Source organism: Acomys minous (genome assembly GCF_964271855.1).
Source record: "Acomys minous genome assembly, chromosome: 10".
NCBI lineage: Eukaryota > Metazoa > Chordata > Mammalia > Rodentia > Muridae > Acomys > Acomys minous.
The window spans coordinates 68,637,757-68,651,433 of record NC_140491.1 but is presented as its reverse complement, the minus strand read 5'-3'; the positions used below and the strand labels follow the sequence as shown (position 1 = coordinate 68,651,433).

At 51.6% G+C, this 13,677-nt stretch overlaps 2 protein-coding genes across 5 annotated transcripts in view; one reads left to right on the top strand and one right to left on the bottom strand.

Annotated features, from left to right (window-relative positions):
- Positions 1-3,812, bottom strand: part of USP20 (ubiquitin specific peptidase 20) — a 33,137-nt gene extending 29,325 nt beyond the window's left edge. Inside the window, exon 1 of one of the 3 annotated variants that reach the window (XM_084799944.1) lies at positions 3,718-3,812. The gene's annotated coding sequence lies outside the window, so the exon portion shown is untranslated. Of the gene's footprint in view, positions 1-191; positions 289-3,717 lie in introns of those variants that run through there. The other 2 variants (XM_084799947.1, XM_084799946.1) reach the window with 2 other exon arrangements.
- A 362-nt stretch (positions 3,813-4,174) lies between these two features.
- On the top strand, positions 4,175-12,028 carry LOC311607452 (splicing factor C9orf78 homolog). Of its 2 annotated transcripts, none has more exons than XM_084799148.1 (9): positions 4,175-4,330; positions 4,647-4,706; positions 6,275-6,326; positions 7,238-7,308; positions 8,095-8,172; positions 9,337-9,534; positions 10,853-10,989; positions 11,085-11,183; positions 11,552-12,028. In XM_084799148.1, exons 1-9 carry the CDS (start codon positions 4,248-4,250, stop codon positions 11,641-11,643), a joined length of 870 nt encoding a protein of 289 aa, XP_084655274.1. In that variant the 5' UTR covers positions 4,175-4,247; the 3' UTR covers positions 11,644-12,028. The 2 variants fall into 2 exon arrangements, with proteins under 2 accessions (XP_084655274.1, XP_084655275.1); XM_084799149.1 differs by having other exon boundaries at positions 4,289-4,330; positions 4,647-4,701.
- Positions 12,029-13,677: the final 1,649 nt, after the last annotated feature.

The window sequence follows — 13,677 nt, the reverse complement described above, 5'->3', positions numbered from 1 at the left end:
CAAACTCCCACTGTGCAGCTACCCTCAGGGACCCATTAGACCACACCCCCAGGGCCAGGAGCTGGAAAGTACGGACAGAGGCAAAGACCCCACCTCTCCTGCCTGGTAAGATGCAGCACAAGCCAGGAGAGCGAGCCGGCAGGGGGCGGCAGGGGCGGGGCCTAGGAGGGGCAGCACGCCTGCGCACTCACTTGAAGGCCTGGCACCCCTAGGTGCCCGTTACTCATCACTTTCCCCAGAGCTTCTGGAAATATTCCTTCGCCTCCCAGGGAGTCGCTGTCCCTTGAGGTCCGAAGGTGGCGCTGCCGAGCCTCCGCCCACACGGGTTCCCATAGCCACCACTCACACAGATCCTCGAACTGGCCAACCACAGCCCCTTCCCCATATGCCACGCCCCTTGCTGACACGTGCACCTTCCTTTTCTCATTCTCCTCCCAAATTCCAGACACTGCCCACCTCCCAGTGCCAGTCTTACTTCCCTAATCTCCCATCCCTTTCACTCTTAAGCTCCGTGGCATCTCCACTCCTTTCCTGCAGGTCTCCACGCCCACCACAGGCCCGACTTTAGTAGCTCTCCCAAGGAAGACCTCGGAAGGACCCTCACAACTGCCCTGAGAAGCCAGGATGCAACCCATCCATCACCAAAGGTAGGGAAAGTGAGCCTCAAGTAACTGGCTGAGTCACAAATCCAGAACCACAGTCAGGTCCCAAATCCAGGGAGCCTGCCCTGCAGCCAGTGCTCTAAATGACGGTGGCTCCAAAGTCCCAAATGGGTCAGCCAGCAGGTCACAGGGCCAATCTCCACCTCCTTGCTCTAGCCAGGACTACACAGAAGGCCCTGTTTTGTTTTGTTTTGTTTTAATAAAAAAAAAAAAAAAAAGAAAGAAAGAAAAGAAAAAGAAAGAAAAAATCGTGCCAGCCTGGAAGAGCCCCACAGCCATGCCCTTTTCTTTTCATTGACTCCTAAAAGCTCCCAGCAGAGGGTGGCTCAGGCCCTGTTCTGTACTTCTTGAAACTGTGTGGAGCTGTGAACTAATCTGTCCAGGATCCTCAGAAGAGGCTCCGAAGGAAGGTTTCCCTTGGGAGCAGGAGTAAGTTCCCTGGTAGACTTAGCTGACCTCAAACTCAAGAGGTCTGCCTGCCTTTGCCTCCCAAGTACTGGGATTGAAGGCGTGCGCCACCACACTTGTTTTTAATGCCTTCTTGATGTTGAGGTAGTTGTAGCCCAGGCTAGTCTCAAATTCTCTAAGTAGCTGAGTTTGACCAATGGTTGGGATTAGAGGCATGAAGCAGTATTCCTGGTTTATGCAATGCTGAAGATTGCATCATGCAAGTTAGGCAAGAACTCTACCAACTGAGACATATCCCAGGCCTTCAAACAAGTATCTTTCTTTGGTTTGTTTGTTTGTTTTAAAAACAGGGTTTCTCTGTGTAGTCCTGGCTGTCCAGGACTGGCTTTGTAGACCAGGCTGGCCTCGAACTCACAGTGATCCACCTGCCTCTGCCTTCTGAGTACTGGGATTACAGGCTTGTGTGCCACCACACCCAGCAGCATCTTTCTTATTAGTCTTTTAAAAATACTTATTTGTGTTTTTTTTTTCCCAAGACAAGGTCTCTCTGTGTAGCCCTGACTGTCCTGGAACTTACTCTGTAAACCAGGCTTGCCTCTTAGGCACAGAGATCTGCCTTACTCTGCTACCCGAGTGCTAGGATTAAAGCCTGCTCAAACAAGCGTTTTGTTGTTGTTGTTGTTGTTGTTGTTGTTGTTGTTTGTTTGTTTTTAATGCTTGCAATGGTGTGGCCATCCAGATGTAGTGCTCCCTGAGAATCCGTCCAGCTCCACAGAGAGGTCAGCACCCATCCCAACTCATGAGCCAAGCTGAAGCCTGAGACTCATCTTTGTACTAGAAGAGAGAACCACTCCTCCCCCCACCCCCACCCCCACCCCACCCCCTCCACCCACCACCACCACCTTCCTGGAGGCTCCATCTCAGGAGCCGTCTCACTTCCAGGAACTCGATTCAGAGTGGCTGCAATCTCTCCACCCAGCACCTAGATCAAATTCCCAGCTGCCACACTCCAAGCTGTACTTAGCTAATCAACTCCATCTGCCTCAGCCCAGGGAGAGGACATCACCTGGCAAGCTCCGGGGAGGGTGGGAGAGGTACGATGTCTTTGTATCAGATGTGGCTCTCTGTATCTTCAAACGAGGACTGCCTTGAAATGCTCTTGACTTTCTAACTCTTTCCTGGGAGGTACCAGAGTGGCCCAGTACCCTAGGGACAATGGGTCAAGGCATGGCTAGGGATAGCTAGGCAGGGAAATTAAGAGCCCCTGAGAGTTGCATGCTGAAGTCCCTGGGTTCACACAGCAGATCCCAAGAAGCCTTTTTTCCCCCTTCAAGACAGGGTCTCTCTGTGTAGCCTTGGCTGTGCTGGCCTCGATCTCACAGCGATCCGCCTGCCTCTGCTTCCGGAGTGCGTGGGAGCCACCACGCCCGGCTTCCCAAGGAGCCTCCTTTTCAGCCAAGAGAGACATGGTGTCCAGTGAGTGCCATCTACCATCTGAGGATGGATCAACCAACCTCTAGTGGGCTCGAGGCTTGGATACTTAACTCCTCTCTGATCAAAAACCAAAGGCTGTTTCAAGACACCCTGAGTTTTCTCTTTGTCCCAGTCTAAGGAGAATATGACAACCTCAGAGAAAATTGTTCTGGAGACAAGCCAAGGAAGGCATGGCAGGCATGCCCTCTCTGCTGTAGAATAGTCGTCCAGAAAAAGTCTCCCCCACCCTAGGCCCCTCCCCCCAGCCCCTAAGCTGGAATACCAGCTGCAACAGCAGCAGCAAAGCCCCACAGAAGCCTGCTGTCCCCAATGCAAACCCCTGCAGCTGTGAAAGCTCTGTCCCTGCCCCCAGCTCCACCTCCCAGCTGTGTAACTTGAGGCACCGGTTACTTCTCTAAGCCTCGGTGGTAGCCTCGGGTTTGTTTGTTTGTTTTTGTTGTTTTTTAAAAGAGAGACCCAACTGCATTTACTTCTTGGGATTAGATGAAGAGAATGCTTAGCTCAGAGCCCGCCCAAGTTAAGTGCCAGTAAGAAGCGCTTTGCTCCAGAGGAAACTAGTAATTAAGGAGTCCCTAAAAGTCCCGTGTGAGCCATTACGCATGCATTTATCCATCTCCTAAGTGTTTATGGACACCTTTGAATACTAACTACCCTCGCAACATCTTGGGGGGTGGAAGGTGCGAATGGCGGAGCGACATTCCTCCAGACCAAAGGAGTCATCATAAGCTCTCGAAGGGCATTCCCAGGTCTCACACCCTTGGAGCGGCCTCTGAACGTCAGTTGGTACCCCTCCTGGGGACCAGTGGTTGCAGGTCAACCTGGTACGCACAGTTGGCACCGGGACTGATATTCACCCTCGCCAAGGCGCTCAGCTTTTGTCCGTGAGGAATAAACGTGGACTTCTGAGCCCCGGAGCCCAACGGCCTCGCGCTGGCCTTCCAAGAGACGTGCGGCCTGCTCTGAAGCCAGGGCCGTGGGGGTTCGGGGCGGACACGGGAGCCGGTCGATGGGAGGGTGGGCGACGCGGACCTCTCCCTAGTGCCCTGCCGCCCGGCAGAACCAGGCCTTCCCTGCTCGCAGCGGCTGCACAACCGTCCCTGCTCTAGCGGCCCAGCCCCCCGGCAGCAGGCAGCAGCAGCCGTCCGAAACTCACCTGCCGTCGCAACCGCGCCGCCTGTCAGTCAAGCGCGCCCACAGCGGCTCCGAGCAGAGTCTTGGGGCTCACCCTGCCGCGCCCCACCTCCTCACCGTCAGACGACCAAGAACGCATGCCAGGGTCGGGGGCGGTGTCAGAGGTCACCGCCCACCAGGGGGCGGTACCGTGGGTGCCGGGGGCGTGGCTGTGCGAGTGATGAGTGCCCGTGCATGCCGGGAGTAGGGGGCGTGGCCGTGCTGCTGGGGCGTCGCCGTGTGGTTCCAGGGCTGTCATGCCGGTGATGAGCGTGGTCACTTCGCTGGGGCGTGGCGGGGGGTGTGGCCATTCGGTCGTACCTGCCCTTGCTTTTCCGAGCCGGGAGAGAGTGGCTGTGCTACTGAGGCGAGGCCCTGCTTGTCTGGGGCGTGGCCTGTCAAGTCGGAGGCGGGGCTGCTTGCCGCTGGCCCACTGACGACACTTCTGCGCGCCGGAAGAGAAAAAGGCTCCAGGTACTACGCGAGTGGCAGCTCGGAGGGTCTGGCTCCGCTATGCGGATCACCGGAAAGACTTTCCGCCGGCGCCGGCCTGACTCGGAGTCGGAGGAGGATGAACAAGAATCAGAAGAGGTTCGGTATGTGTGGGATATAGGGTCTTCACAAGCCAGGAAGACGGAGACGAACTTGGGAGTGGCTACCGGCCGGCTCTGTGCTAACACCGTTAACCGGGAGCCAGGGTGGTTGGCTTTTAGAGGCTCTTGAGGGATAAGGCGGCATTTCCCGTTGCCGCGCGGCTGGGAGAGGTGCCCTGGGGTCCCATGGGTCTGACTGCTGGTGACGCACCATGCCAGGGACTCGGCAGAGGGATGTATCCTCGGAACTGAGTTTGACTTTTGAGTTCAGCAGAGGGTCTCTCAACCTGTACATCGCTTTTTATTCATTTCCTCCCAGGTTAAAACTGGAAGAAACCCGAGAGGTGCAGAACTTGAGGAAGAGGCCAAATGGGGTGAGGTGGGTACCAAGGGGGGTGGTAATGGAGTGGGGACGGCGTCATTGATGACAGACTTCCTCGGTGGGGTCGCTGTCACAAATCTCTCCTTTGACATAGTCCTTTCTCTTGACATACACCTTCCACTGTTCATAGATGGGACTAACGTTCTTTACAAATGTTTAACCGCCACATGCCCCGAGCCTGGTGGTCTATGGATCTGCCCCAAGTCACGCGAAATTTCAATTGCACCGATGAATTACGATTGACAACGTGTTGACAGATAAGAGTTTGGAAAATGTAGATAAGTGTAATCAAGAAATTAACAATAGGGGCTGGAGAGATGGCTCAGAGGTTAAGAGCACTCTTCCAAAGGTCCTGAGTTCAATTCCCAGAAACCACATGGTGGCTCACAACCATCGATAATGAGATCTGGTGCCCTCTTCTGACCTGCAGGTGTTATATACAGGCAAAACAATGTATACATAATAAATAAATCTTAAAAAAGAAAGAAAGAATAGCCTAGTTTGGTTGTGGGTACATGCCTGTGATACTAGCGCTGGGAGTTTGAGGTCAACCTGGGCTGCATAGCATGGTGCATATTAAAAACAAAACAGCCACAAACAACCAGAGTTAGAGATAGACAGCATTCATAATCTTTCTATGTTCTGGTAACCCTTTTGAGCATTTAACATTCTTTCCTACCCGTTTCTTTTTTATTTTTGAAGATTGTCGTCAGTTTTATAAATACTTTTATCCCTTGGTTTAAAGAAAGTTTTCACATGATATTGTGAGCCCCTGGCACATTGTCTGTTTTCCAGAAGACCTTTTTAGAAGGCTGCATAATGGGCACCTCTGGGCATGTAGTGTAATTTGTTAACACATGGACTTAGGTGGGTGTTAGTAGGCTCACACCTCTCATTCCAGACTGGAGAAACCCACACAGTGGGAGCTCGGTGAGTCTGATGGCAGCCGGGGCTACAGAGTGAAACAATGTCTCAGCAGCCACAAAGCCAGTCCCAGCCCCCCAGGAGGCTAAAGTAGGAAGATCCCAAGTTTAAGGCCTGCCTAAGCCACGTTAGGCCTCCTGTCAAAAATAAAACACAAAGTATCGGGCATAGCTCAGTGGTGTGTGCTTGATCAGCCTGTGCTAGGCCTGGGCTTCAGTTTCATTTCTTTTAAGATGTATTGATTACATATACAGTGCTCTGCCTGCATGTACACCTGCAGGCCAGAAGAGGGCACCAGATCTCATTATAGATGGTTGTGAGCCACCATGTGGTTGCTGGAAATTGAACTTAGGACGTTTGGAAGAGCAGTCAGTGCTCTTAACCTCTGAGCCATCTCTCCAGCCCCCACACTCAGCTATCTTACATGGCATGGGACTACCTAACTCTTCCCACATCTATCATTAGCTGAGGAAACGCCCACAGGCTTGCCCACAGGCCAGCATGATGGAGGCATTTCCCAGTTGAAGTGTCTGCTTCCCAGATAACTCTAGCTTATGACAGAAAACAAGCCAGTACATTGATGTCCTCCTTGTGCCTGTGACATTTCTCTTCATATGTTTTGCTTTGGTTTCTTTTGCTAGTGCCGCTGCCCTTCTGGTGGGAGAGAAGGTTCAAGAGGAGACCACTCTGGTGGTGAGTATTGGCCCCTCCCTGTGGCTGCTCTTCTCTGCCTTTGTCTCCTTAAGGTGCCAGGGAGATAGCTCAGTTGGAGCGCTTGCTGTGCAAGCACACGGGTTCAAGATTGGATGCCTGGCACCCATATGAAAAAAGTGGTGGCCTATGCCCAGAATCCCAACACTGGAGAGGCAGAGCAGAACTATGTAGCTGACTAAGCAAGCTAAGAGATCCTCTCTCAGCTTATAAGCCAAAGGGTTGGAGGAATTGTTGGGTTTTTTGTTTGTTTGTTTGTTTTTCTATTTTGTTTTTTCAAGACAGGGTTTCTTTGTGTAACAGCTCTGACTATCCTGGACTCTCTTTGTAGACTGGGCTGGCCTTGAACTCACAGTGATCTGCCTGCCTCTGCCTCCTGAGTGCTGGGATTAAAGGCGTGTGCCATCACTGCCCGGCATAGCTGGGTTTTAAAGGCACAAAAACTCACTGCAGGGAATGCTCTGTGGGTAAATGCTGAAGTTCTTGCTGAGCCAGGCTCCTAGCACCCACATAAAAGCCATATGTGATGGCATACATCTATAACCCTAACAGGGCGTGGGGTGGAGACAGACGCATCTCTAACACCTGCTGGCCAGCCAGTCTACCCAAATCAGTAAGCTCCTGTCCCTGGAGTTTAAGGTGGAAAGTGATTGAGGCAGATGCCTGACTTAGCCTTTTGCCTCCACTCCACAAGCACACATTTGTACACATAAACTTGTATATACGCTGGACGCACACAAAACCAACACACACACACAAGCACATACACATACAGAGAAGAAAGAAAAATAAGGTAGAGAGAGATGAGGAGGACACACAGTGTTGACCTCTGGTTACACTAACTTAGCTGCTGTTGTTCTAGATGCTTCCTCTAAGCTGTCTGCTTTCTGTAGGATGATCCTTACCAAATGACGACAGGCGGCATGGTGGACATGAAGAAACTGAAGGAGCGGGGCAAAGATAAGTAAGTGGAGGAAGCTGGGTGCAAACAGCTGCCGCCTGGGCATGCGTGGAGCTTACAGCTTTGCCCAGGGTATGCTGATCAGGAACAACCCCCAAGGGGGCGTCGAGAGCCAAGGACCTTGTTCAATATTCCAAACACGTGGGGAAGCTTTGTCTGAAAACATAGTTAGAAAAATAATACACTGAGAGCCTCAGCACCCAGGAGATGGAAGCGGCAGGATTAGGAGTTCAAGGCTGCCCTGGGCGGCACGAGGCCCTCTCTGAATAACACAAGTGATAAAAGTGTTTGCCCGTGGATTTAAGGAGTAAAGCAGTGAGTAAAGAGGAGGGCCTGAGATGAGATCCCCGACACCCACGTCAACACCATGTGTAGCAGCATGTGCTTCTAAGCCAGCATTTGGGTGTAGACAGTGGACCCTGGGGACTTGGTGGCCAACACACCTAGTCAAAGTAACGCACTCTGGACTAGTAAGAGCCAACACATCTCAAAAGACAAAGGGGAGCAGCTACAAAGGACAGCACCCCGACACAACCTCTGACCTCCACGTGTTTATGCAGGCTTGCACATGCACAGCCAGAAACTTAACTATTAGAAAGGTTTGCAAAGGAGAGCATTCACCCTTTCCCCACGGTGCCCTGATGCTGCTGTTCTACTTGTGTTTGTGCCTGGCGTTCTTTCTCTTTACATATCGTACCGGGTTGTATGTTTTCGTGTATTTTCTGTTGTGTCCTGAACCTTCCTGGTGTGATGCGGCCTCAATGAGTGTGACCTGCTCCCTTCTCTCAGGGTCAGTGAAGAGGAAGATCTGCACCTGGGAACATCATTTTCTGCTGAAACCAACCGGAGGGATGAGGATGCAGACATGTAGGTACCGTTGAGTCTAGTGGTCTGTAAGTACTGGATGGAGTTGAGCCCCAGCCAGGCGCAGGTGGCGTTTCTCATGCTTCCTTGGCCGTGTCTCCTCCCCCACTCCCACCCCAGGCTTGAGATCTTTGAAAGCCTCTAAAAAGCCCTTTCAACGGTGGACCTTTGTTTGCATTTATATTTCCTTCCCTCCCTCTCTCCCTCCTTACTTCCTGTGGGAGGACAGATGCTAGCTACATCCTCAGCCCTTGGCTTTCTTGATGATGATATATCCTCAAAACAAGGATTCCCAAGAACTTGCCACTTCTCTCCCATCGAGGCCTTTAAGATGTGACCTTCCCACTCAGGAGTTCTGTCTCACTTTTCCTTTATCTTAAGAAATCTGAGTTCTCTTTGCTTGAAAAAAAAAAAGCAAAACAAAGCAGAGAGAGAATGCCACCTTTCTGTGTTCAAAGAGCCTTGAATATGGTCACACCAAGAGATTGGTTATCGTAATCTCCAGTATACATTGATATTTTGAGTTGAAATTTTCAAAACTCAAATGTTTGTAATTCTAGCACTGAGAAGACTAAGATGGGGGGATCTCAGATTTGAGATCAGCGAGGTCAGGTAGTGTGAGACTGGCTCAACAGCCTCCAAGGTGTCCTCTGACTTCACACATGTTCTCATGCATACATAGATAACATAAAATGTAAAAAGCAGTTGCCGGGGGCTGGAGAGATGGCTTAGCAGTTAAGAGCACTGGTTGCTCCTCCAGAGGTCCTGAGTTCAATTCCCAGCAACCACATGGTGGCTCACAACCATCTATAATGTGACCGGATGCCCTCTTCTGGCCTGCAGATGTACATGCAGGCAGAGCACTATATACATAATAATAAATAAATAAATCTTTTAAAAAATAAAAAACTGTTGCCTGGGGGCTGGAGAGATGGCTCAGAGGTTAAGAACACTGCCTTGTTTTCTAAAGGCCCTGAGTTCATTGCTCAGCAACCACATGGTGGTTCACAACCATCTGTAAAGAGGTCTGGTGCAGTGCGCTCTTCTGGTATGCAGGCATGCATGCAGGCAGAACACACTAAACACAATAAATAAATAAATCTTTTAAAAAAAAAACTGTTGCCTGTTAGAGCCGTTCTGGTCCTCTGAGCCTGTGATCTCTTCCAGGATGAAGTACATCGAGACAGAGCTGAAGAAGAGGAAGGGCATCGTGGAGCAGGAGGAACAGAAGGCCAAGCCCAAGAATGCCGAGGACTGCCTCTATGAGCTGCCAGAGAACATCCGCGTCTCCTCTGCCAAGAAGACTGAGGAGATGCTGTCCAACCAGATGCTCAGTGGCATCCCTGAGGTGGATCTGGGCATAGAGTACGTCTTCCCACCCTGCCCTTGGGAAGAGCCGCCGCCTCTGCAGTCAGCCCACTGACCGACCACACAGCACTTGCCTAGCATTCCCAAGGCCCTGAGGCCTGGCCAGATGCTCAGTTAGGGAAGCATCAGCTGTGTGAGCATGAGGACTTCAGCTCAATCCCCAGCACCCACATCAGAAAGGCCAGGTGTACTGGGGCACGCTGGGCAGCTGGGGATTAGAGCCATGAGCACCACTGTCCATGCAGCCTAGCCTACCTAGGGAGTTCCAGGCCAGTGCAGGCCCTGCCTCAAAGAAACAAGATGCATGGCTCGTGAGGAGCTGTATCTGAGGACATGCACGCTCACCTGTGTGCACACACGTGCTCACAAAGGTTATAGAGATCCTTCTCAGTATCCTAGGAAACCTTCAGACAAGTTGTCTCCGAGTGTTTCTTACACACCTGGTCCCTGCAGCTGAGGACACTTTCGGGCCCTGACTTCTGTAGGCTGAAGTGTCTCCTTACCCATCACGACCACTCCTTCTATTGAAATCCTCTGTCCCTCTGTTTAGTTCCATCAAGCACTGTGTAACAGGCTGCCCAGCCCCCTCTGCTCCATGAGCTGCCTTTTGCCTACAGGGCTACAATCACAGTGGGCGGCGGCAGCATTGCTTACAGTGGGGTGTTAGGGGCTTGTGGACTCTGGGTTCTTTCTGGACTGGCAAGCTTTGATTTTATTTTTGTTTTTTTGAAACAGGGTTTCTCTGTGTAGCCTTGGCTATCCTGGACTCGCCTTGTAGACCAGGCTGGCCTTGAACTCACAGAGATCCGCCTGAGTGCTGGGATTAAAGGCATGCGCTACCAGTGTAAGGCTCCAAGATTTTCTCTTTATCCTGAGAGAACACATCTGTTCTCCCATGGCTAAGTGTTCCATGGGGAGGTGATGACTGGGTCAGGCATGGTGGCACACACTGGAATCTGAACCCTGGGGAGCCTGAGGCAAGAGATCATGGATTTTGCGTTCCAGGCCAACTGGGACTGAGTACAAACTTTGTCTTAAAAAACAAAAAGGAAGCTAGGTGTGGTGCAGGGCTTTAACTAACCCAGCGCTAGGGAGGCCGAGGCAGGTAGATCTCTGCGTTCCGGGCCAGCCTGGGCTACACAGAGAAACCCTGTCTGGAAAGGAAAGGAGGAAAGGCCGGAGGCAGAATGGTGCACTGTAGAGCTCTGTGCTCTGGGGCAGGCTGCTCCTTGTGCAGTGGGACTGGCTGGCCTTGCTTGTCAGTTCCCAAGGTGTGGTGGCCTTGTATGAGGTGGGGCTCTTTCTCTTCCCATAGTGCAAAAATAAAAAACATCATTTCCACGGAGGACGCCAAGGCCCGGCTGCTGGCAGAGCAGCAGAACAAGAAGAAGGATAGCGAGACGTCATTTGTGCCCACCAACATGGCCGTGAACTACGTGCAGCACAACCGCTGTGAGCGCCCTGCCCGCCCCACACCCTGGGCACCCCCCTGGCACCCCCAGAGCCCCACCTCTTGCCTCACAGCCCCTCCTTCTTTCTCTGTTCAGTTTATCACGAGGAGCTCAATGCACCCATCCGAAGAAACAAAGAGGAGCCCAAGGCACGGCCCTTGCGAGTGGGTGACACAGAGAAGCCAGAGCCTGAACGTGAGTACAGCCCACGCCAGCACTCAGGTGGCCCGTGAAGGCAGGGTCACGCTGGGTAGGGCCGGGCTCAGGCCCTGGGCGCAAGGCAGCTGGCCTAGCCCCCTGCCAAGAACGTGGCTGTGTGCCTTCCCCTTCCCAAGCTGGGCTTCCTCCTGGCTCTGAGGCCCCCAAGCTGGAAGCTAGGAGAGACCGAGCCTGAAAGGTTCAGTACGGGAAGAGCAGCCACACGAGGAAGTCAGAGCCCTGTGGCGAGGCCCAAGCCCTCTGTGGCCTCTGTGCCGCTGCTGGCCGGGATGACTCCAGCCAGGTCCTTGTCTTGGGATAATAGTTTCTGCTGGTTCCACCATGGCAGCCTCTTGTCTCCTCAGGGTCCCCTCCCAACCGCAAGCGTCCTGCTAACGAGAAGGCCACAGACGACTACCACTACGAGAAGTTCAAGAAGATGAACCGGCGCTACTGAGGCGGCGGCATGGCTGCTTCGCGTGAGCAGACAGGAGGGCGGGTACTGCACATGGACTCCGCTCACGTGGCCCGGGCCGACAGTGCCCTGCACAGAACCCGCTTATTAGCTGTTGGGGTTCCCCGTCAGACAGTGCTTCTGCTTAGCTGCTGGATTTCTGTTCTGGTTCTGGTTGGGAGACTGTGGCTCCCTTTTTAATCCTAGACTGCCCTGGAACTCCCTCTGCCTCCCTACTGCGGGGATTTTAGAGTCCCCCTCCCCCCCTGCAGCTGGCTGGCATTTTTAAGCACTACCTTTGTAACTTCTAAAACAAAACAATGTGTCTATGTTGTTTCCTACCTGAGGCAAACTACTCTCAAGAGTGCTATTAAATTGTTTGTAAATATGTTGCCTTTCTCTCTCTCTCTTTTTTTTTTTTTTTTTTTTTTTAGTTTTTCGTGACATGGTTTCTTTGTGTTATCTTAGCAGTCCTAGGCTTACTTTGTAGAAACAGGCTGGCTTCCAACTCAAAATGATCCGCCTGCCTCTGCCTCCCAAGCGCTGGGTTTAAAGGCGTGTCCCACCATACCCGGCTTGTTGCCTTTCTCTTAATGTTTGTCCAGGCACAGGAAGACCTCACTGTGTTCCCTGTGGGTTAATACTGTTAACATTGGGGGAGGGAGAGTTGATTTGTTTTTAAGATTTATTATTTTATATTTATGGGTGTTTTCCCTTTGTGTATTCCTATGTACCATGTGTGTGCATACCATGCCCACGGAGGCCAGAGGAGGGTGTCAGCTAGTTTGGAACTGGAATTACAGTTGGTTGTGAGACATCAAGTGTATGTTAGGAACTAGCCCAGGGCCTCTGAAGAGCAGCCTGTGTTCCTAAGGGCTGAGCCATCTCTCCAGCCTGTTTACATTGTGTTTTGTGGTTGTATACTTGGCCATGATGTGTGGTTGACTTTACTTAATCCTGTTCACAATATTCAGAGCTCTTGGATTAAAGTTGTATGCAAGGGTTGAGCCACACCACAACTAGAAATAGGTTTTTCCAGTGAGCACCATGATCTTGGGGTCCCCAGTGTGATCAGATAGCCTGCAGCAGAGCAGAGGTGGAAGATCTCTGAGTTCCAGGCCATCAGGAGCTGCATAATGAGACCCTGCCTCAAAAGACAAATAAAGAGAAGAACGTGAGAAGCTGCATTTCTGATCTCTTTCAGACCTGAAACATTAAGTACAAACAGCTTTCCTGTTTGCCTTAGGTTTCCTTCTGTTGCGGATTATTAAGGCAATAGACAGTCTTTATCAGCTGGCTGGCAACGCCACAGGGTGCTCGGGATCCTAATGGAGCCCTGAGGTGTTCTTGGTTTGAGCTTTTAAACACAAACTTAATCTCCTGGGTTGACATACTTTAGTTAACAAGAACAGTTAGCCCAAAGCGGAGCTACAAAAGCGAAACAGTAAGGTTAGTACGTTAGAGGCTTTCCTAGGACTATGACCTTTGATGGATTAGGTCTCTTTCTTGCTATTTGGCAGGTAGTGCTGAGTTTTGCAGCCTGAATGCTTCCATCATGGAGTCAGTTGTGCTAAAGTCTAGGGATCTGTTACACTTGTACTAACTGGCAGGATATTCTGGTCTCAGGGGTTGGGTATATGTCTGAGGAGCACATGGGACCAGCTGGGACATCCAATAACCAAAATAAAAAACAGTGCTCTCTCAGTGGCTCACTGGGCAGAGTGCTTGCCTGTCAGTCCTAGGTTTGGCTTCCCTCACGACAGAAAACAGTTCATTGTTCTTTTCTGCACTCACAAGGACTTCAGGGACAGCTTGCCTTCAAAGAGGGGGTGGGGCAGGGCATGGCCTCACACTCCTTAATCCCAGCCTCCCACAGTCAGGTGCAGGTGGATCTCTCAGCTCAAGGATATCCTGGGCTACAGAGCGAGATCTACAGGGACAGGGCAGGGCTACCCTGTGATGGGTGGGTGGGAATGTGCATAAGAAGAGACAAATCTTGCATGTTGAAGAATTCCAGTATTTTTTTTCCTACTCTGC

Bases quoted from the DNA above. Each gene is read 5' to 3' on its own strand.
- LOC311607452 (XM_084799148.1), top strand. From the start codon at position 4,248: ATGCGGATCACCGGAAAGACTTTCCGCCGGCGCCGGCCTGACTCGGAG. The intron at 6,327-7,237 runs GTGAGTATTGGC...TGCTTTCTGTAG, and splicing joins AAGAGGAGACCACTCTGGTG to GATGATCCTTACCAAATGAC. The intron at 10,990-11,084 runs GTGAGCGCCCTG...TTCTCTGTTCAG, and splicing joins CTACGTGCAGCACAACCGCT to TTTATCACGAGGAGCTCAAT.